Source organism: Typopeltis vanoorti, chromosome 15 (genome assembly GCF_054136105.1).
Source record: "Typopeltis vanoorti isolate ZY-2024b chromosome 15, IOZ_Tvanoo_1.0, whole genome shotgun sequence".
Lineage (NCBI taxonomy): Eukaryota > Metazoa > Arthropoda > Arachnida > Uropygi > Thelyphonidae > Typopeltis > Typopeltis vanoorti.
In genome coordinates, this window is record NC_143563.1 from 44,002,059 (window position 1) to 44,026,177 (window position 24,119).

At 36.1% G+C, this 24,119-nt stretch overlaps 1 protein-coding gene across 2 annotated transcripts in view; it reads left to right on the top strand.

Annotated features, from left to right (window-relative positions):
* Positions 1–24,119, top strand: part of LOC150098717 (uncharacterized) — a 58,033-nt gene that overhangs the window by 21,451 nt on the left and 12,463 nt on the right. For both annotated transcript variants that reach the window (XM_090404816.1, XM_090404817.1), the window contains exon 2: positions 12,951–13,215. In XM_090404816.1, the coding sequence (XP_090260942.1) occupies positions 13,006–13,215 (210 nt within the window). In that variant the 5' untranslated portion in view covers positions 12,951–13,005. The remainder of the gene's footprint in view (positions 1–12,950; positions 13,216–24,119) is intronic.

The window sequence follows — 24,119 nt, forward strand, 5'->3', positions numbered from 1 at the left end:
CTACAAGTAACCAAAGAATACCTTCTAGAATGTAGAACTGATAAGGGTTTTGAAAAAAAAATTGACTGATGTTTTTGAAATTGCAAAAGAACTGGAGATTCAACCGAATTTTGAAATAGAAAGAAAGAGAAGACAAAGACGGCAGTTCGAATATGAATGTCAAGATGTGGCTTTGCAAGATCCTCAGCAGAAGTTCAAAGTAGGATTTTACTGTTGTGTCTTGGATATGGCTATACAGTCAGTTGAAGAGAGGTTCCAACAACTATAGCAGCATAATGTTCTATTTGGATTTCTTTATGATATATATAATATCACTGAAAAAACAACTGCTAATTTACTAAACGATTGCAAAAATCTTGAAAATGTTTTGACTCATAATGCTAATAAAGCTATTGATGCCGAGGATCTCTGCAGTGAACTTCAAGCAATAGCTCGAAGACTTCCAAAATCCATGCCACCACAAGAAGTACTATTTCTTTATAGTACAGCAAAACCTTGTCGACTGCATACCCAACATTTTTGTTGCACTAAGAATTCTTCTGACACTTCCAGTTTCAGTAGCAAGTGGAGAACGTAGTTTCTCAAAGTTAAAACTTGTTAAAACATACTTGCGCTCAACAATGTCCCAAAACAGGTTAACAGATTTGACAATAATTTCAATCGAACACGAGCTAGCTTCTACACTAGATTTAAAGGAAATGGTAGAAAATTTTGCAAAATTGAAGGCAAGAAAAATTAAAATTTGATTTTCATATATTATACATATTGTATATTACTTTGTATATTATTAATAAAGCATGCCAAAATAATTTTTATTTTTTATATTTAAAATTTCATTTTAAAAAATATCCAACTTGTAAAATAAGGGGTGCACTTGGAAACTTTGCCTAGGGTGCAAAATAACTTGGCACCGGCACTGCCTGGAGTGTCACATAATAATAATAATAATTGGCAGAACTGTTGAACTGATGGCATAATGTTAGTGATTTTCCACTCTTTCAGACAGTACTGGTTTCTCGTTAGTAGGGGAAACACCTGTCAAGTTATTGTATTTTTAGTAAGTGTATGTCTGGTGTGTTTGTCACGAAAATGGAGAAGCAAAATCTTGAACAACGCATGATTGAATTTTGTGTTAAACTAAATGACAGTGCTACCAAAACTTTCAATAAAATTAAGCAGGTATGTATAGTAATGATTCTTTATCATGAAAAATTCTCCACCACCAAAGAAAGTGCATAAGCAAGTCCAAAATAAAACCATAATTGTCATCTTTTTTGATAGCCATGTAGTCCACTGAGAATTTGCACTTCCTGGAGTGTAGTAAATCAAATTTACTAAGAGATTCTTGAACAATTGCAAAAACACGTCTTATGGTTGCATCCAGAGATTGCTAATGATTGGATCTTACATCATGACAATATTCCTTGCCCTTCTGCACTGTCAGTTGTGAGTATTTAGCCATAATATGTATTCCAGTGTTGTAATAGTCACCATACTTTCCTCACTCTGTCTCTATGCGATGTTTTTCTTTTCCCTCAAGAATAAGATGAAAGGTGTCCCTTTGAGACTGTAGACAACATCCAAAGAGCTGTGAGAGGGGAACCATAAATGAGCTAACAGAAGAGGACTTCCAATCCTGTTATACTGCATGGAGGAAATGTTAGAACCACTGCATTTTGCATGGGAGGGAGGGGAGTTACTTTGACGGTGACCACAATGCATCAGATGATTTATTTTGTCTCATTGCTTTTCTACTAGACTTTGTATTCCTGACTTCTTTTACCATAGAATTGTCATAAATTTTAATGTCAACACTATATCCAGGAATTTATTTAATTAGAATTATCCACTAAAGCCAGCTATTGTATTTTCACTTAGATTGATCAGAATTGTACTCCTCTGAAAATGAAGACTGCAATTCCATTTTTCCAACTTTCAGTTCCAGAATCCTTTACCAAATAACCTATACTAAATTTTGATTTGCTAGGTAACTTAGTTACTCTATTTCCTACTCTTTCCTACTAAAAATACAGAGCACTAATAATCTTCACTGACTTCCCTCAAAATTTTGCATTTAGTGCATTGCATTATTTCGGATTTATTTAATATCTATTTCTAATTCATCTATTTCTGAGCATTGCTTATAAATAAAATATTGTCTTCAGCACGTTATCAGCCATAATTGAGCATGTGCAGTAATTACATGCATTCATTTCCTACTCATCCAAAATTCTCTTTAATGCTGTCCCCCCAATCCCTGATTTGTAATCTTAATATAAATATGAGGCCAGTTTAATATAACAACTTAACAATCTAAACTTGCCAAATGAATCCTCCTTTATGCAGTATTTAATATGGTTTCTGTGATATAATCTAATATAAAATCATTTAAATTTTAAAGTTCAAAGTAGTTGCTTTTGCTTGCTTTCACATGTGCATGTGTGTGTGCACGTATCCTCATAAAAAATCTCATATATAAAAATGTAAGCCAAGTACTGAGAAAACAGGAGAGTAGCTGAAATTTATAAGCGTCTACAAGTTTATAGTGTAGTTTATAAGATTAAGACTAAGGAATATCTAGAGCATTTAAGCATTCACTGGAACAAAGATTGTGGACTCTATTAGTTAGTTTTAATAATACCATATTGCTGAGAGGGGTGGTGGTTTGAGAGTTTGTGAATGTATCTGCCTGTATGAGTAGGTTTTCTATATACAGAGAAAGAAATGTTACCATTAGAAAGGCGTGTTACTAAGGTGTCCAGGAAGGGTAAACTATTGTTATTTTCCTTTTCCATGATAAACTGGATTCTTGGATGTAGACTATTGAGGTGACTGAGGAAGGAATCTAATGTGTCTGGGCCATGAGACCAAATACAGAACACATCATCTACATATCTTAGCCAGATAGGCTTTAAAGAGGAAGAGTCTATGGCTCATTTCAAAATTTTCCATGTAAAAATTGGGAAGGGGGGAACCCATGGCAGTTCCCTCTATCTGTTTATAGATTTTGTTCTTCAAAGAAAAATAACCAGAGTTGATAGCAAAGGAAAAGAGATCCAAGATATCAGAAGGAAAAACGTTTTTTAAGAGTGTTAAAGTATCAATTAGGGGAATATTGGTAAACAATGAGATGATGTCAAAGCTGAGCAATATATCTGTACTATTTAAAGTAAGATTTTCAATTAAGTTTTTAAAGTGAGTAGAGTTTTTTTACATAAGATGTTGTAAGACCAGTAAGAGGGATCAAAGAGTTAGCTAGCTGCTTTGACAATTTGTAGCAAGGTGCATTGCTGGCATCTACTATAGGTCTTAGGGGAGAATTAGGTTTATGGGTTTTAGGTAAACCATATATACTGGGGGGGGGGGGGGAGCCAATTGGTTTGAGTTTTTTTGTAATGTCAGGAGGACACTTTTTTAAGTAGGTTTTTTAACTTGAGTTTTTGTGGGATTGTGTTCAAGTGGTATGTAAGTAGCGTGATCACGGAGAATAATATCCATTTTCTGATTATATTCTGAGGCGTTAAGAACGACTGTGGTATTACCCTTATCAGCTCTGGTGATGACTACTTTTTTCTTTCCGTAATTTTCTGATGGCAGAGAGTTGGCTGGAAGATAAATTCATTCTTGGAGGTGACGAGCTATGTCAAGTCTGATGTTATTGACCATTTCTGGAGCTAAGTGACAGATTCCGCATTCGATGTTGTACGTAATATCCAATACCAGAACTGCTTTAGGTGCAACGGCATCGGTGCGATTTCCGTCGCACCTAAAGAAGTTCTGGTATTGGAAACACCATTAACAAAATTCTCTTCAAGAGCTCAATAAAAAACAAAGATAAACCAGTCTACAATAAAACTATAACCATTCCTTACATTAAAGAGACATCAGATAAAATAAACAGAATACTATAGAAATACAACCTCAAAGCCACCTTTAAACCTCCTGCAAAATTAAAAAGCTTACTCAACTCATCCAAAGACCCACTCCCTCTGCTGACCCTGGAATATACCGTATTTATTTCACCTGTAATCTACCATACATAGGGGAAACAGGATGCACAATTCCTATCAGACAAAAGGAACATAAACGACACATTAAATATAATAACTATGGTGTGAAGCGGGCCTTTCTGATCATGCCCTGTACACTTTACATAGAATTGACTGGAAAAGCACCAGTTGTTTACATCACATCAAAACATAGTTTGGATGCAAATTTAAGGAAGCCTGTGAGATTCTTATCAACCACCCCAATCTGAACAATAATGATGGTCTAAAAATCGCAAGCATGTAGAAGGCACATATTCTACCCACGGAACCTTTCTTCCTAAGAGCTAACTATAAACAGGACTGTAGATAATCCAGAATCCTAAATCTAATATAACAATTGCAATGTTAAAAATAGGACATCAATGTTACTGTAAGAAAACCATCTATAAGAAAGAATGTTTCTCTCATGTTACCTTAAATAGAATTTAGCTTTGATGTAGTTTCTAAATATTTAATTAATTTTTAATTTTATCTGTATCTTTTTCTTCCACTAGAGGTCATGCCAGTAGAATAACCGGTGATCAAATCATTGTTTCTTTAGCTTACTGCGTGTCCTTGTATATTTGTATATACCCCAGATGATGATGACCTTGATATGATGGTCGAAACATCAGGAAATTAAAAATAGTTATTTATAACATGGTTGTAGAGTCCATAATTTCCAAAATGAATGCTGATCATTGTGCAACATAAAAGAAAGGCTTCATTTGATACTTTTCTAAATGTTCATTTCTCACATTTAAAGAACCTTCTTTTCTAATTTTGTGTTGTAGCATTTGCAGTTGACTCACATTATATCAAGCGCCACTATAACAAAATTATTCATTATAACAAACAAAAAGCAAGCAAAAAAAAAAAAAAAAATCCAAACCAAAGTACAACCAACCAACTAGTGAATTGGATTGGAGATTGGCTATCTGGTAGATATCAGCAAGTTGTGTATGGTGGAACAATATCACTAGTGGTGTGCCTCAGGGGACTGTTTTAGGACCATTGCTGTTTAACCTGCATGTTAATAAATTGAAGAAGATTTGGATGGGGATATTCAGTTGTTTGCAGATGATGCAAAGTTGGGATGAGCTGTGAGGAATAAAGCAAATGTTGTGGCCAGGGCCGAATCAACACCTTCTTGTCCCCTGGCAGAAGAGAAATGCGAGGCCCCCTATCACATTTCTATCTGAACTGAACTCTTATAATTGTCATTATTTGTACTTAGGTTTGCTGTAGCACCAGCAGAGGTTTTTAACTATTTTCAAACTAGACTAAGACAATAACACAATATACTTATCTACTAGTTTAAACTTGTAAAGCAGGAAGCGATGTATATATTGCGATTGCGACCTGAACTGCGATGTGTATATTATGGTTGGTACTCAGTAATCACCTGCAGGCTGCAGCAGAAGATTCATTCATTGTTGCGGCATTCCAGCTATGAAAGTTGCTCGAGATTTAAAAAAGTTTCTATTTATTTATATATTATATTTCACAGTGCTTGAAATAAAAATTTAGGCATGCCGGTATACTTTCCAATGTTCGATTTGTGTTATATTCGCTTTGGCACACAAAACTTTTGCACATAAGCATTATCAACAATGCATTGGTCAGAAACTCGTGACTGTCGACATAGGATGCACCAAATGAAGTTAGTGTTAATTCCATAAAAGTGAGTAACTCATAGCTTAGCACTGAAATAAAACGAAGTTTAATAGCAGTTTTTGTTTAACTGGATTTCTTGTAACCAGAGTTTGAAAACGACAATCGACAAAACTAAATTAAGCTTTTCAATGTAATTCAGTTCTTTCCTCATAGCATTTTCATAAAATACTTTGCATCAAGTTATATTAGGGTTACGTAATATTTTAACTGGCTCATGTTGAGCACTGAAAATTTGTTCGGTTTCTCTATCTTAAAAAATAAGAGACTGGGGCCCCGGCGGCAAGTCTTTGTAAGGCCACAACTTGTGGCCTTACAAAGACTTGAATAGATTGCATGAATAGGAGTAGGGATGCAAGTTCAATGTTGCAAAATGTAAGGTTTTAAAATTTAGGAAACGAAGATAGGATGTAGAATTTGCACCTGATGGAGATATATTTTTGGAGGTGTGGGAAATAGAGATCTTGGGGTGATAGTGGATAAGGATCTAAAATTTAGAGGAAAACACAATGAATTCTGGGAATGATGCAGAGGACACTGACTTATAGAAGTAAGGAGATTCTTGTTCCATTGTATGAAGCTCCGATTAGGCCACACATGGACTACTACTATGCACAGATTTGGTCACCTGGTGTTTAATGGGATGAAGAGATGTTGGAAAGGTCCGGAGGTGACTGACTAAGGTAGTTTCTGATGTCTGGAATGTTAAATATGAGAAAAGGTTGAGAAGATGCAATTTACAAAGTCTAGTGGATAGGAGGAAGAGGGATGATATGATACAGAAGTACAAGTTGGTAAGGGATTGTTATAGGAGAACAAGAGGTCATCCCTGGAAGCTATATAAGGAGGGTGTGAGAAGCAAGTTTTTTGCATGGAGTTGTGAATGATTGGAATGCATTGCCTGTGAAAGTGGTGTTTGCAGAGAATTTAAATGTGTTTAAGGTACAGTATGATGAGCTGTGCATTACAAAGGGGCCTCCGAGATGAGTCTTTGACTTAATGGGGTCTTACGGTAATAATGATGAAGTCCTTCCACCCATATTTTCTCATTATAATGGAAGTTGCTACGCAAACTATTCTCATGTTGACTATTTGTGTACTATACAGTTAGTGTTGCATCTAGTATTGAGGTTGTGTAATCTATGGACTGTTGCCCTTTAAATAATGTCCGGTAGTTCTCCAACTAATTTCATGAATACAGAAGTATAAAGTTAAAAATTAGATTTTTCAAAGCATTGAAGATATTTACAAATGATTCAAATAAACTTTTATAAAATACAAACTGTGCATATAGTATGGCCAATCAATCGGGGGGGGGGGGAGCAAGCCAAGTCTGAGGAAAGCAAGAACTGGCTTCAATCTGAAAGTGGCTATGTTAAATGCCTATTATTTTTCATAATTAGTGATGTTGCTGTTATGATGATATTGCTTTAATTTCAGAAATGAATTGGCATTTTCAACCATCAAAAGAATGTTAGCCAGGAGCTTCTTCTAAATTGCAGCTGAAAGGAGATATCTTTTTATTACATAAATTAGATAATATAACCAAGGAATAACTGATGGAAATTGGTTGAATATGTGATCTCTAGTAGTGTCTGTGGCATTTTATTTTTTTCTCCTTGTCTTACAACCTCGCCTCTACAATCTCCAAATTCGACCAAAGACAGTTGAACAGTGATTTGTACAAGTATCTGAGGAGTAAAGTTCCTTCCATTCCCCTCTTCTCCCAATACACAATTCCCCACATTTTAATCTGATTGAGAATGAATTTCCCAAAAGACATTTAGCAATGTAAGAAACAAATTATGTTCCAGATTTAGCGAAAACAGTTCAACAATGCAATCTGTAAAGTTGTTTGTGGAGGAAGTGACATGCAGTTTTTTCTCTCTCCATCATCTTAATTCTTAGCTGAAATTCTCAGAAAACCTACACAATGTATTATAAGTAACAATAATACATTGTTACTTATAATACATTGAAGATCAGGGGATCTTCAATGGTAACATGAGAGACAACTTCAATATAACCACGTGGACTATTATGCACAGATTTAGTTGGATTTTTTGGGGGTGGAATGTGGAAGTGATGTAGAGGATTCAGAGATGGGGGCCAAAATGGTGATTGGTTTGTGAAGTGCTGCCTATAAGAATAGACGAGGGTTGTAGGTTACACAGTTTAGGCTGTTAGGCAGAAAAGAGAGAATATTATTATTATTATTCAGGCCTCCATGGAGTCAAAAGACTCATCGTGTGAGGTCCTTCCTAAGAACATAAAGTCTGTCAAGACTCATCGAGGGGAGGTTCCCCCCTAAGAAACACAAAGTCTATCATACCACTCCTTAAACTCACTGACCGTTCTCGCCCTCACCACTCTATCAGGTAATGCATTCCACGGCTCAACCACCCTCCATGCAAAGAAACCACTCCTCACCCTCTTGCTCACAGTTTCCTTTCGTAACTTCCAGGGATGGCCTCTTGTCATCACTCCTTCCTGCTGTTCAACCAAGTGAAAGAATTCCCCAGTGTCGACCCTGTAACCACCTCTCAACAGTTTAAAAGTCTCAATCATATAACCTCTCCTTCTTTCTGCCAAACTCTGCAGTCAACATTCCCTCAGCCAATTCTCATAACTATCCTTGTACAGTCCTGAGACCATCTTTGTCATCTGCCTTTGTATCTTTTCCACAGTTAATTTATCCCCTTCAAATCCTGGAGACCAAATCTGAGAACAATAGTCCAAGTGTGGTCTGATCAGGGTCTTAAACGGAATGATAACTGTTTTATCTCTGCAGGTCAATGTCCTTCTCATTATTGCAGCAATCCTCTGTGTTACCTTCACCACCTTTGCAATATGTCCCCTAAATTTCAGGTTTCTATCAATCATCAACCCCAGATCTCTTGTCTCCCCAACTTCCTCCAGTATAACTCCTCCTATAGAGTATGCAGCATCCCATCGATGTTTCCCAAACCTCAAGACCTTACATTTTGCTGCATTAAACTGACACTCCGATTCATTTGCCCATCTATCTAGCTTATTCAAATCCTCTTGCAGGACTACCACATCTGCACTATTACTAATAATCCTTCCCAGCTTCACATCATCTGCAAACAACTGAATATCCCCTTGCAATCCACTGGCAATGTCATTGATATAAAGGTTAAACAATATAGGTCCTAGTACTGAGCCCTGTGGGACCCCACTTGTAACCGCCTGTCCCCTTGAAACTGCTCCACCATACACAACTCTCTGATACCTATCAGACAGCCAATCCTGAATCCAGTTGACCAATCTGACATCCAGACCCATGTGTTGCAACTTAAATATCAGCTTATCATGTGGCACCCTGTCAAATGCCTTTGCTAAGTCTAAGAAAATTGCAGTATATGCCTTTCCCCCAGCTAATGTTTTCTTGTAACTTTATTATAAAAGGCTAGCATATTGCTAAAACAAGAGCACCCTTTCACAAATCCATGTTGACTCTCACAGATAACATTACCCTCATCTGCCCAGTGCTGTATACGGTCCCTCACTACTTTCTCCAAGATCTTAACAACTACTGATGACACACAGACTGGTCTATAATTAGACACTTCCAGTCTGTTACCACGCTTATGCAATGGCACTATCTTACCTTCCTTCCATTCCCTGGGCACCTTTGCCGAAGCCAGACTTTCATTGAAAAGCCAGGTTAAAGGCACTGTCAGTTCCCTAGCACATTCTCTCAAAACTCGTGGTGAATACCATCCAGTCCAAAAGCTTTATTGACATCCAGAGTTCTCAGTATCTGAAACACACTCTCCTCCTGTATCTCTAAACCTTGAACCTGCCCTATCCCTCTAGCATTAAAACTGACTCCTCCAGGATGAAATACTCCAATAAAGTGGTCATTGAGCAATTCCACTATGTCCTCTGCATCAGTCACTCTATTCCCATTTTTATCCCACAATATCATTCTTTCACAGTCATTTCTCCTCCTACTGGCCACATAGCTAAAAAATTCCCTAGGATTTTCTTTGGATCTTAGGGCCAATCTCCTCTCATATTCCAGTTTCGAAAGCCTTCCTTACCATGCTAGTCACTCTCCCGGCCTGTGTCTTATATTCTTCACGCATCCTCTCTTCACCTGTCTCCTTATATCTCTTCCATAGCCTCTTTTTCACATGCAATTCCTGTTTAATATTGTTTGTCATCCACTTTACTCCAAATTGTGTCCTCTTCTTCACTCGTGGTATACAACTTACCATTGCTGCTAACAAATATTCTTTCACAATTTCCCATGCACTAACGATATCCCGGCCTTCCAATTCCTCCCTCCATGAAACTTCCCGAAGTTGACGTCTAAGACTATTATAATCACCTGCATTATAATTCCACATAAGTTCCCGTCTCTTTGATACTCCTGCATGTCTATTCATTTTCCAAGTCAAAACCATATGGTCGCTCTCTCCAACTGGTGGGAGAGATGTCATCTCAGTTATTATCAACTCTTCTGATGCTATAACCAAATCTAAAACTCTTGAACCTCTTGTTCCCTCTGTTACATGTTGCCTAAGACATTTGTCCCTCAAGAATTCTAGAAATTCCATTCCACTATTGCTACATGCATCTTCCTCTCTCCAATTTATACTACTGAAGTTAAAATCTCCCATAACAATCATTCTTCTTGCACTTGCCAAACTTAGCTGTCTAAACAAATATAATAGAAACATCTAAGTATTTATAGAGTAGATGCTAAAGAAATCTTCCAATACATGACTGGATGGAAGAGAACAAGGGAACACTCTGGAAGATATATTGAGTGGTTAGCAAAGATATAAAAGTATTCTTGAGTCTTTGTCAGTGAGCAAATTTATATAGAGGTATGATAAGCATTGTAGCAATAATAAAGTTAATTTCAGCATTCCATAATTAGTATTTAGACCCCATGGAGATACCTCTGTTTTAATAGTAATTGTTTTCCAGATTTGGTCAAAATCAGTTGAATAAGTCAGGTCTCTGCAGGGGAGAGGGAGAAGAAAATGCTTTTTTGCTATTTTAAAAGTGCCCTCATTTTTTCATTAATTGGAATTAATGCATTAATTGATATGTTATGTCCTCTTAAATACTTCTGTTGAACCAAAATGGTAGATAAATATTATTTCGGTAACCTCCACAGAGTTGACTGACTCATCATGGAAGGCCCACTCAACTAGTCACATGTCTATTATAATGAAATTTGAAGTGTCTCCATGGGGCATTGGAAGAACGATGGTAAGTTGTGCAATTCGATTGGAAAAAGCCTAAATTCGATTACTTATTGTGATGGGAGGAATCTTAATATGGGTTTTTTTTTCAATGGTGAGTTAGCCAATCTCATACGGATGTAGCAGGGTTTTTTCTCACGGAAACTCGGGTTTTTCATACCGCACACAGACAAATCAGCCTTCAGAACATATGCACTTTACAGACAAAAAATACTAGCAGTGGTGATGGGGGCATTAGATGGCTTTGATGATGGTGGAATTGGGGTTCGGTATAGTTGGTGGATTAAGTGGTGGAGATGCAGAGTTCTAGAGTAGGTGTTCTTCCTCAATGAGTCTTTGGACTCCTTGGAGATGTCATGAAATAATAATAAATAATATTATTTACACTCCCTGCATTCACAGTGCACTCTGGCAGTGCATTCCACTTACTAACAACTCTCCGCATAAAAAATCTACACCTCTCACCCTTCAGCGCATCTTTATAAAACTTCCAGGGATAGCCTCTTGTTCTTCCCATCTTAATATTCACTCATTTTATAATTCCTTCTGTATTAATCTGGTAGAATCCCTTAACTAACTTGAAGGTCTCTATCATATCTCTTCTTTTCTTCTATCCACCAAACTCTAATCCACATTCCCTCAAACGCTCTTCATAACCAACAATGAAAACCAGTTACATATTCAGTTACAGTAGGTTGAATTTTGGCTATAATGATTTTAATTATTTGTGGCTCATTTGACTTATGAGTCACTGCCTGGACTTTGATTCTATTATATGTTGTTTTGATTTCTGTTTTTCTTTATTTGATTGGTTTGTTTTTTCCCCTTGTGTCATACTGTTTGACAAATTTAGATTCTTTCTTCAATTGCACTTTGAATGCACCACAATTTCATAGTTAAAATTGTGAAATCCTGCTATCCTTTTCTCTAGATTTTCATGAATCACTACCATAAATTTTTATTGGTTCTTTAAAGCTCCATTTTTAAAATTGTCTGTGTCATTATGTAAATTTACATATGTCTCATTTATGCTTGTGGTGCTGAAAGTTTATTTTTCACTAGGTTAGACTATAATAAATTTAGTTTAATCCTTTATCCCAGTGAGAGCAAACAAAGTTTGCGCCTGAAAATATCTTCAGGACTGAATATAGTGTTGTACTATCTTACCTGGGTAAGTAGTGCAACACCAGAGCAACTCGTAGCAAAGGCGGAGCAAGCTACCAACACTCCTATCCCAGTATCCCCCATAATGCAAAACACATCTCCTTGTGGATATGATACTGTTATGCATTAAGGAATTGGCCACTACCCAGACTAGTTTCGACTTTTATTGAGGTCTCTTCAGTGGGAGCCAAGTCCAGAGTTGGAGATACCAGGCAGAAGCAGTAGCAAGGTCATCTTTACCTATAGAAGTTGCCATTATTTTATGCTTGTGGTGCATTCAAAGTGCAATTGAAGAAAGAAGTAAAGAAATTATTCGAATCATTAAAAGGAGACTGAAATAAAGGGAGATTTCAGTCTTAGAAAAAACTTTCTAAGACTTAAAAATTTCAGATTTAGAAATATACAGATGAATCTGAAATTTATGGAAGTATTTTAAGAAAATTTGAGAAGTGGACATTCATAGAAGTGGTATACTTCTGCTGAATTTCTAACTCAGGTTTGGCATTATTGATGGCATACATAAATATTTCTAAGCATGATAGTGTTGAATCTGTTTCTATAGCTTGTTTTTGAAACAGTGAATTGCATCCAGCAATAAAACTTAATACAGCACTGTGAGGTACTCAAAGAAAATCTGGAAATTTCTTTAAGATGACAGCTGGAAAAGAAAATTCCATTAATTTTTTTTTAAATAATAAAAAACATAGTGCTTGTATTGATTTACTTATCTTAGCATTTCACTAATTAACATGGAGTATGTTTCCTTTTTTCCTATTTCTGTAGATTGCCTTTTAAGAACTGTGTGTGTGTGATTATTTATTTTATTTTTTATTTTTTTCAGATATAAATACCTGAAAGAAAAATTTATTTTAAGGTGATAAGAAAAGTATATCAGCATGTCATCCTTTGCTCTTGACTGTACCCTTCAACCTTCACAGCAACAACATCCTCAGCAGAAGGAATTCCAGTGTCCAGTATGCTTCAAATATTTCAGCAGGAAATTTACTCTTGAGATGCATTTTCTTATTCACCAAGGAGTAAAGCCCCATGCTTGTCCATTTTGTGGAAAATGCTTTCGGCAGAAAGGAACCCTCATGAGACATAAGGTATGTGTAAAGTAGTTATTCCAAAAAATTTTGTTAGTTTCTCTCCCAGATCACTCGTTTCCAGCATTGCCTCCCTGCTTCATTTTAAGATCCTTTTTTTTTTTTTTTTTTTTTTTTTTTTGTAATGCCATCTAATTTATAAAGCTATAATTCAAAATTTCAGGTGCTGAATTCCAAGTTTATATTATTTGTTAAATGGATATTATGAACTATTCCCAATTAATGTAAATTTGGCTAGAAACCTGGTGAATTATAAAAAATTTACTTAAACCTGCCTACATTATTTGCATGCCATTATAAAAATTTTACTTAAATCTGCCTATGTTATTCTCTTACCATTTTGACAGACTGCCATTTTGTCATTGTATGACAGAATGGCAGTCTTCCACAAGACTCAGTCCACTCAGTTTTGGTATGTTAGTGCTGCATGTTTTTAAAGTACCACATATTTTTAGTGTTTGCAAACTATATATTAATTGCATGTATCTTAATATTTCATGGCTCTTAAAAGTTCAAAGAGAAATAGGTATGTTAGCCTGTTATTGATAAATTTATGAAAACAAGAAACAAGTCACTGTTCAGTCATCTCTTGATATTTTCACAAGAAAGATGAAATGGCTGAGTTAAATATTAAAAATGTTTCTATTTTCTCATACAATTTATATGGTATTATATTATTTTGCATTCATAATTCTATACCGAATCACAGAATACAAATACAGATCTAATTTGTGTGTGAATTCTGTGAATGAAATTTAAAACATGTTGATGCACTATTGCATATCTACCTATCTCTTCGCTCCCTGTGGAGCATAGGGCCTCAACCATCGACTTCCATCTGACTCTATTCAATGATTCTTTTTTTATCTCTTTCCAGGAACATCCCAGCCATCTTGCCTCTGTTTCTAATTCTCTTCTCCATGTTATCGTGGGTCTACCTCTTTTCCTCTTACCTTGGGGATTCCATTCTAGTGCATTTTTTGCTATTTCTTTATCTGGGTTCCTGATTGTGTACCTATCCAGTTCCATTTTTCTTTTAGCGATTTCATTTTTGATGCTGGGTTGACCTGTTCTCTCCTAAAGTTCTATGTTTGTTATTTTATTTGGCCAGTATATTCCTAGTATCTTCCTCAAGCATTTGTTTATGTTTTCCTTTGTTAGTGACTATGTCTCAGCTCCTTATAGTAAAACTGGTTCAACATTAGTGTTGAAGAACCTAATTTTGGTTTTTAATTTTATTTCTTTGGACCCCTAAATTTTCTTCATCATACTGAATGCAATCTGTGCTTTCTGGATTCTGTTTTGTATGTCCTGTTTGGTTCCTCCTTGTGTGCTAATAACTGTTCCAGTGTTTTCCCTAGTGTTACGTCTTCTGACTGGACCTGGAATTGTTTATTATTTTATTCGCTTATCTTATTTATTCTCAGTTATTCCGTTGCCGACAAATTTATATTCTTTTAAGTCGACTGCGCCAGCCGGCAACTGAATTCTGAACAAACAATTTTAAAACTACTGAAAACAATATAGGGATCAAGTGGTTTGCAGTCGTGGTCCCCCTTTCTTAGTTGCTAATGGATTACCCTACTAATTATGCATGGTCCAAAATTTAACAAGTGGTAACTCAATTCTCAGAACAATGACAGATGCGTGGTTTGAATTAAATAAATACATTTATTTAGACAAATACATATATACACTTTAGTTAGAAATTCCAATTCTAAAGAGTCTGAACTCCCCCCCCCCCCCTTTAAGTTAATGTATCCAAAAGGTTTACTCTAAAATCTTATACTAATAATTTCATACTTTTCCTAGTGTAACTACGTTCAGGCTCAGTTAATTCTTACAGAGTGCTCCAGTTCCCATATATAGGAATAACACATATACATAGATACATTCTATAATCCTAGTATATGGAGCATATCAGACGTATTTTGTCTTGCAAAATTCACATGAGACAATATTCTCTTTTATGCTCAGGCTTTATCCTCCCCCAAAATTCAGTTATTATTCAAATTTAAGTTTAACACAATGATATAAATATTTCTTCCAACATAAACAGTCCAAAACCTTGGTTCCCAGCTCAGCTTAAGCTTAGGGTGTCACAAGCTCTTTAGATGTAGACAGAAATGTCCAAAAGAAAACAGTTCTTTAGATACAAAATGGAAATTGATTATATGGAGCTCCTTAACGTTCTGTTTCTTATACCCTCTTTGGTTATTATTCAATTTTAATATGAAAGCTTGCACCTTACCGTTCTTGCCTTTCTGGTAGTTATTGAGATTTCCTTAACTAGATTTCCGGGTTTCCTCACCGTATATTTCTTATGGCGTCTGTGGCATATTTCTATTCTTTTCGAAAAGGTTCACCTCTTCGCTGATTTATACGTTGGCATGGCTAACCAACGGCTCATTTCTGAAACTCTGGCTGCATTCCTCAGTTGTGGCTATGGTCGACGCGGCACATACAGCAACGGGAAAATGTTGCTGGGCACGGCGGCAAGCTTCACAGCTATCCAGCACTTGGATCAGGAACCAGGAACAGAAAAATAAGAGAGAGATTGAATTCCGCACCGAAACCTATATAGCTAATGTGAGTGCCCTCTCTTGGTGACTACGTCATGCATATAGCGGCAGCCAAATGGTCACCCCAGCTCTGATTGTTTTTGACATGGCTCAATACATATATTATTTTATATACATTTTTCAGCATTTATACAAGTTTTTTCTTTGTTAAATAATCCACAAACATTATCTATTTAAATTATGGGTTTCTCAAAAATCACTTAATATCTACTAGAAAAATGATTAGACACAGTTCTGAGTTACCAAAAATGCACATTTTCTTCTGGAGGCATAAACATGTCCATATCCATGGTTTTTAACGTTACCTTATGTTGGGTCGGAAATAGGATGACTCACAAAAAGTGAATCGGCACTTTTTCCGACACAACACTAGTATTTCAAAGACTAATTCTTGTTTGGGGTTTATCTTCATTACTTTAGTCTTGTTATGATTTATTTTCAATCCACATTTATTTGCTTCTTGGTTTAAATTATCTATTTTCTTTTGGAGGTGTTGATGTTTTTGTGCCAAAAGGCATATATAGTCTGCAAAATCCAGGTCACTGATTTTATTGAATGCCCATTAAATGCCAATTCTTTCTTCAGATGTTTTCCTCATCACCCAATCAATAAAATCAGAAAGATTGTCTGGGAGAGTATACATCCATGTCTTACTCCTGTGTTTGTTGTAAATGGTTCTGATATTTATTATGCTGTTATTTATTATTTGGATTTTGCATTTTTCATGAGTTTTCTTTGTTATATTTATGATTTTCTGAGGAATCCTGTAGTGCTTCATTAACTTCCATATAGTCTTTCGGTCTGTGCTAGCAAATGCATGTTCAAAGTTGATGAATCCCATCTATAAGCTACTCTTCCACTCTATTGATTGTTCAACAATTATTCTTAATGTTATTGCCTGGTCAATACAAGATCTGTTTGGCCTGAACCCAGACTGTTCTTTCCTCAGTTTCAATTTCTTGTTTCATTCTTTCTAGCAATATTCTAGTAAATACTTTACTTATAACATTTAAAATTGAAGTCCCCCCCTCCAATTTTTACGAATTGTTATATCTCCCTTTTTTGGCAGTTTCACCAGGAGTCTTGTATTCCAGTCTTCTGGCCATTCCTCCTTTTTTCATATTTGATTAAATAGCAGGTATAGTATTTTAACAGTAGTGTTTATATCTGCTTTAAGTAGTTCACCTGTATATCGTCACTCCCAGCTGCTTTATTGTTTTTTGTTTTCTTTATAAGTATTTCTTCTTCTGGTGTTTCTGGTATTTCTCCATTTAAAATTTATTGGAAATGTTCTGCCCATCTTTTTTCTATGTCTGCTTCATTTGTGAGTAACTTTCCTTGTTTATTTTTTACAGTCCCTTCTCTTTTAAAACTCTTTGCAGCTAACTTTCTTGTTATCTAAACAACCTCTTTGAGTCAAATTTAATTGCTGCTGCTTCGGCCTCTTTACACATTTCCTCCAGGAAAACTCTTCTATCTTTCCTTGCACTTTTTTAAGCCTGTGTCTTTCATTTATCCTATTTCTTTTGTTTTCTTCTATACTTTGCAAAAGCATATTCCATTAAGCTTTCCTTTCTTCACATAATTTGATGGTTTCTTCAGAGATCCATTGTTTGTGATTCCTACTCCGCCTTCCTGGAACTTCTTCGGCAGTACTATTAAATATATTCTTTATTTTTTTCCCAGTTCTCTTCGATGTCTATTTCCTTATGTTGTTCTATGAGGCTTCCTTATTTATTCCTTAATGTTACTTTATATTTTTCTTTTGTATCCTTGTTTTTCAGTTTGGATATATTGTATTTAATTCTTTGGTTCTTGCCTTTAAATATTTTTCTTAGTTTCATTTTTATTTTTACAGGCCACTTATTAATCAATAATAAGTGGTCTGTAAAGGCATCTGCACCTCTCCAAACTCTTACATCCATCAAAGAGGTTCTCCAAGGTCTGTTTATTAAAATATGGTCTGTTTGGTTTTTGGATGTCTTTATGTTTAAATAAGTTTTTTCTCCTATGATCATATCATTGAAAATGCAGAAGTCTTTTAGGATTTCCCCATTTTCATTACAGTTTCCTAAATCTTCTTAAGTTTACATTATTATTAATAATCTCCTTTCACCAATTTTCCTCAAAATTAGTCTATTACTGGTGCCACCCCAAAATTTCATTCATCTAAGACACTTCTGAATGAATCAATCCACACAGACCTTGGTCTTCCTGTAGTTCTTTTTTCTGCCATCCTAGTATGCGTCTCCTCCTACTCTGTTTAGTTGACCATACCACATTAGTTTTAGCCCTACTCACACATCTCTTTGAATATTCAACCAGGGCAAAGTGTTCGCTTAGTAATTCTACTATTTTGTTCCTTCACTGCTAATAATTCTACTACTATCGCCGTTCATTAAAATCATTCTGTCATAAACCTTCCTCCTTTTGCTTGCAACATACTGAAAGAACTCTTGAGCATTATCTTTGGCCTGTACTGCTAACTTCCTTCATAATCTGCTTTTGCCTTACCATACTGGTTACCATTCTGACCTGTGCTTTGTACTGCTCATGTGCCTTGCACGTCACCTTTTTCCTCAAATTCCCTACACGAAGTTTTCTTTTTTTGTAGCTTCTGCTTAAATGATGGTATTCATCCATATAACTCCCATGCAGTCTGCCATTACTTCCCCTCAAACATTCCTTTACCACTTCCCATACACTATCAGCATTAGTGTGCTCACCTGGGAGAGAACCATCCAGTTGGAGATATTGCAGTAACAAGAGAGGTAGTGGCTTATATGGAAACTGGAGGTGCATAGCATATTAAAGAACCTTGATGTGAATACAGCTATGAGATTAGATGGTATACCAGCTCGAATTTTACGTGAAAGTGCTAGGGAATTGTCAGTGCCTTTCACCACATTGTTTAATCTAAGTGTCAGCTCTGGATTAGTCCCAAAGGTGGGGGAAGAGGGGGAGGAAATAGTTCCATTGCAATAAAGGAGACTCAGCGACTGATGTAACAAATTACTAACTGATCGTGTCAGGAGTTATTGTCAAGGTACTAGAGAAGTTGGCCAGGAGCAAAATACAGGAATGGAGAGACAGAAATGGGATACTATATTGGGGGGGACATGGTTTTGTGAAAGATAGGTCGTGCTTCAGTAACTTGCTCATGTTTTATAATACAGTGACAGCTAAGTTGGATCAAGGTAATAGGTTTACAGTGATACTGCTGGACTTTGCAAAAGCCTTTGACCACATGTTCTAATCAATGAACTGCAGCACGTGGAAATGGATATAGAGGGTTGATGAGGTATATAAGAGGGTGGATGATGGAGAGATATCTGAGAGTAGTTTATTGAGGAGTAGAGTCCAGAGGAAGGTCTGTGACTAGTTGTGTGCCACTGGGCTCCGTTCTTGGGTCGCTACTGTTATTTTACATTAATGATATAGGAGAGGATCTGAGAGGAACTATTTAGTTGTTTGCAATTATCAAAATTGGGCAGAGCAAAGGTTAATACAGATGATGTTAAAATTGTGCAGAATGATTTGGATAGACTGGCAGTCTTGGTAAAGGAGAATGGATGTCAGTTTAATGTGGCAAAGTGTAAGATAGTAGAATTACTAAGTGCACGCTTTGCAAGAGTATATCATCCAGGCGGAAGATATTGCTGTAACAAGGAAGGCAAAGACTTATATGGGAACTGAGGTAAATGAAATGGAGGTGCATAGTACATTACAAAACCTTGATGTGAATACAGCTGTGGGATTAGATGGTATACCATCTCGAGTTTTATCTTGAAGGTACTAGGGAATTGTTAGTGCCTTTGACCACATTGTTTAATCTAAGTCTCATCTCATCTCTGAGTTGGTCCCAAGGAGGGGGGGGGGGAAGAAAGAGGGGAAAATTGTTCCATTGCATAAAGGAGGTTCCAAGATGGATGTAGCAAATTACTGACCGATCATCATATTAGGAGTTGTTGTCCAGGTACTGGAGAATTTGGTCAAGAGCAAAATACAGGAATCGATAGACAGAAATGGGATACTGTATGAGGAGACAATGTGGTTATGAGAAGGGTAGGTTGTATCTCAGTAACTTGCTAACATTTTATAATACAGTGACAGCTGAGTGGGATTAAGGTAATGGGTTTACAGTTGATACTGCTGGACTTTCAAAAAAGCCTTTGACAGGATACCAGATCGAATTCGAATTAATAAACTGCAGCACATGGGGGATGGATATCGAGGGTCGGTGAGGTGAATAAGAGCGTGATTGATGAAGAAATATCAGACAGTAGTTTATTCAGGAGTAGTCAAAAAGAAGGTCAGTGACTAGTGGCATGCCACAGAGCTCTGTACAAAAATCTTTGATTCTTGTACAAAGCCCTCAATTTCATTTGTACATTGAAATTGATGTCATTGAAAATTTCAATGAAATTGACATTGATGTTTACATCAATGATATAGAAAGGGATCTGAGAGGAACTGTTCAGTTGTTTTCAGATGACTCAAAATTGGGTAGAGCAATGGTTAATACAAATGATGTTAAAATTTTGCAAGATGATTAGGATAGACTGGCAGTCTGAACAAAGAAGAATGTGATGTCAGTTTAATGTTTCAAAGTGTATGGTTATGCATTTTGGGGTGAAATAAGTACACTGTACTCCAGGAAATTGATGAAGCCAGAGATTTGGGAGTGTTGGTGGATAAGGAGTTGAAGTTTAGAGGACACAGCAAAAGTGGTTAAAGCAACTTATTGGATTACTTGATTACTGAACAATACTTTGATGAGCAGAGACAAACAGGTTAAGCCTTGATAAGATACCACTTGACCACTGCATGCAGATCTGGTCACCTGGATTTCTTGGTAATGAGGAAGAGTTGGAGACTATCCATATGCAAGTGACCAAGATGGTAGCAAGTCTATGAAATGAACCTTACGAGAATAGGTTGAAGATTTGTAGGCTACAGAAATTGGTTGACAGGCAGAAAAGGGGTGATGATTGAGACATACAAATTACTGAAGGGTTTTTACAAGATTAATACAGAGGAAAATTTTCAGAATGGGTCTGGTGGTTGGAGAACTAAGAGCCATCCTTGGAAACTGAGCAAGAGTATAGTTATATTAAGGGTGTTAGAACTAGATTTTTTGCTTGAAGAGAGTAGTAAATGAGTGGTATAGGTTACCAGAGTCTGTTGTGGGTGTCATGACTGTAAATGAGTTCAAAGCAAAGTATGATAGATACTGCGCAAATATTGGGTAGTGCTTGGCTGATGTTTAGGGCTTCTCCTTGATGAGTCTAAGGACTCCGTGGAAACCTCATAATAGTAATAGTTATTATCATCTTTCATTTTTTTTTACAGTACTCTTTCCTCTATTTTTGAGATTTTTCAATAGCCTCCAGAACATTTTGCCATGTTCCTGATATTTATCTTCTATATTCTTACCAAAGTCTTCCCATGAATTTTGTTTAGCTGTACACATAGCTTAGCTGTCATACATTTTTTCTGTATTCTTTTAGGACATCTGATCTGCCAATTTATTTGCTAGGAACTTTTAGTATGCCTCTTCTTTTCCAGGACCGCTTCTTTAACTTCATCTGCCCGCCATGGTTTCTTATTTTTCTATCCTTGCAGGGAACTTCACCACATGAATCCCTATCTGAATCAATCAATATTTTCTTCAGTGTATGTCACTGAGACTCAAAGGTTCAATTCTTGTTTTCAAACTGTTTCATTTTTCCTTCCATAATGTTTGTATAGTTGAGTCTGCTGTAGTTTCTGCTATTTGATAAACATTGCAGTGCATAAATATCCCAAGTTTCAAGATCTAAACCATTCCTTACATTCTGACTATTTTTCAATCTGCCATGGATAACCTAAAGGGTACTACCAAAACACAATCCTGTCTTTTTCTTCACAAAAATTATCTTGATCACCTTATCATACTTTGCTTCTAAGAAATACACAAATGCCCAGACACAAGTAGATGTCTTTCTTTGGATTGACATTTACTGTAGCATTTCCTAGCATACCCATCACATCAACATCTTTCCTCAACCTCTCACTTTTCACCCATTCAGCAACAGGTGACTCTCACTATAGCAAACTTATAGGGACTTCAGGAATATTTTGTAATAGCAGGTGATTTGCCATAGTGAATTTCTTTTAGTATAGCATTGTACCTACAGATCCTTGGTACTCTTCAGTAGTCATAGTGAGTTTGTTATAATGGTGTTTGCTGTAGTGAGACCTAAGTGATAACACAAAATTTTAAATCTGCCGAACTTTAGAATACTCTGCTGATGTTTGAGGTGGTGCAACATAAAGCACCCTAAAAACTTTTGATGCTAAAGCTCTCTCTCCCTCTCCTGACTCACTTTAATTGCTAGCTCATAGATAGTCTGTTTTTTGGCTTTTCCTTAGGTACTTCCATTGGCTCTGCTCCACTGAATTGGCAGCTGTCATTCCTCTGCTTTCAACTAAGTCAAAGCATAAGTGACAATTGCACATCATTCGTTTACAGTTCAACCACAAACTTGCTAAACTGCTTCTCTTTCGTTCCTTTGGAATTTTCTCAGGAATAGTTCCTTGACTACATATGGCATTTGTGTGCTGCTTCTGCATTCTTTCATGTGTAGGATGTGGGATTGATATTTTAAAATAAACACCTGCATCAGCATACATCTCATGGTCTTTCTTTGCATCATTTTCTTACCATTGTTGTATTTCTTATTTATGTCTTATTACATATTATAATATTTCTTATTATAATATGTAATAAGAAATAAATTCTTTGATTATTTTGTCGAACAGGATGAGTGGAAGCAGTTGTTTCTCTGTACTTTGCACTGTATCCTCACAAGAACCACATCATTCTCCTATGTGGAAAGTTGACCAGGCTGACTGTAATATGTTTTCCCAACTTGCAAAATTTAATGCTAAGACAGTCATTCAAACACTTATCAATGAAGCAACTGTCTGTCTGTCCGTCCAATCTGCAATTCCAAAAATATCATCTCAAGTTCCATAACATCCAGAGCCATGGTAGAATCCTGACTAAGAAACAGCAAACAAAAAAGGATCCAGACAGAGCATGTTTTGGAAATACCCCACTGCATCAAATCTTGTAGTTTTTAAATGCCCTTCTACCAAAGCATGATTTGTCAGAATCAGAAACAGTTTTTGATTTGGTTTACATTATCTATTAGTCATGCAACCAGTGTGAAAGTGGAATGGAATAAAATCTGGAAAAAGGGTACCATTCATCTACTCTGGAACATAATGGATTTTTGTTGCTGAACCAAAAGCAATTAGACACTTTGTGGAAAAGTTTTGCTAGGATCTTAGCAACAGCTTTGTATCTTCCCTGAATTTTTGATATTGAAAGAACAACAAGAGAAATAAATGCACAACTTTTAAAATTTGTCATGCCAGTGCCATAGGGCCTGATGGTATCCACTATGAGATGATAAAATATCTTTCATTCTACTGAGTATCTACATCAATACTGCCCATTGATGCTATCTGTTCAGTTCTCTAATCTTTCTCAGGACTCATATCAGTGGTCTCCAGTTTTTTTAGGTATCTTTCATTCTACTGAGTATCTACATCAATACTGCCCATTGATGCCATCTGTTCAGTTCCCTAATCTTTCTCAGGACTCTCATATCAGTGGTCTCCAGTCTTTGATCAAGAGTTTTATTTCTAATCCAGGTGTCAGATCCATAAGTTAAAACTGGTTTGAACACTTTATTGTATACAGCTAATTTAGTGTTTTGACTAATCTTTCTCTTATTCCATATAAATTTATTCAGTTGAATTCCTACCATACCAGCTTTGCTAATTCTGCTCTCTATTTCCAAATTCAGTTTTCCACCTTCAATAAAAATTGTGCTTAAATAGCTTAAATGTTTTACTTGTTCTATTTCTATAGGTTCTCCTTTCAAGATGCAGTTGATATTTTCATTGTTTCTGCCAATTTTCATTGTCTTTGTCTTTTTAATGCTGATTTTCATACCAAATATTACAGGAGTTATTCAATTTGGTAGGAAATCCTTCACTTGTCCTGGATTTCTTTAGGAGTATACATCATCTGCATAAAGTAAAGAGCTCAGATTAACATCTCCAATTTTGATATCAAGTTTAATACCGTTTTCCTTCATAATGTGATCCATGTTGATGATTAACAGTGGAGGTAATGTACATCCTTGTCGCACACCTGACTTAACATCTTACTATCTTTCTGTACTTCCTTCAATTCTAATTGCTGATTTGCAATTCAAACAGAGACTGTATTGCTTGATATGATGTCCCATTTACACCACATAACTG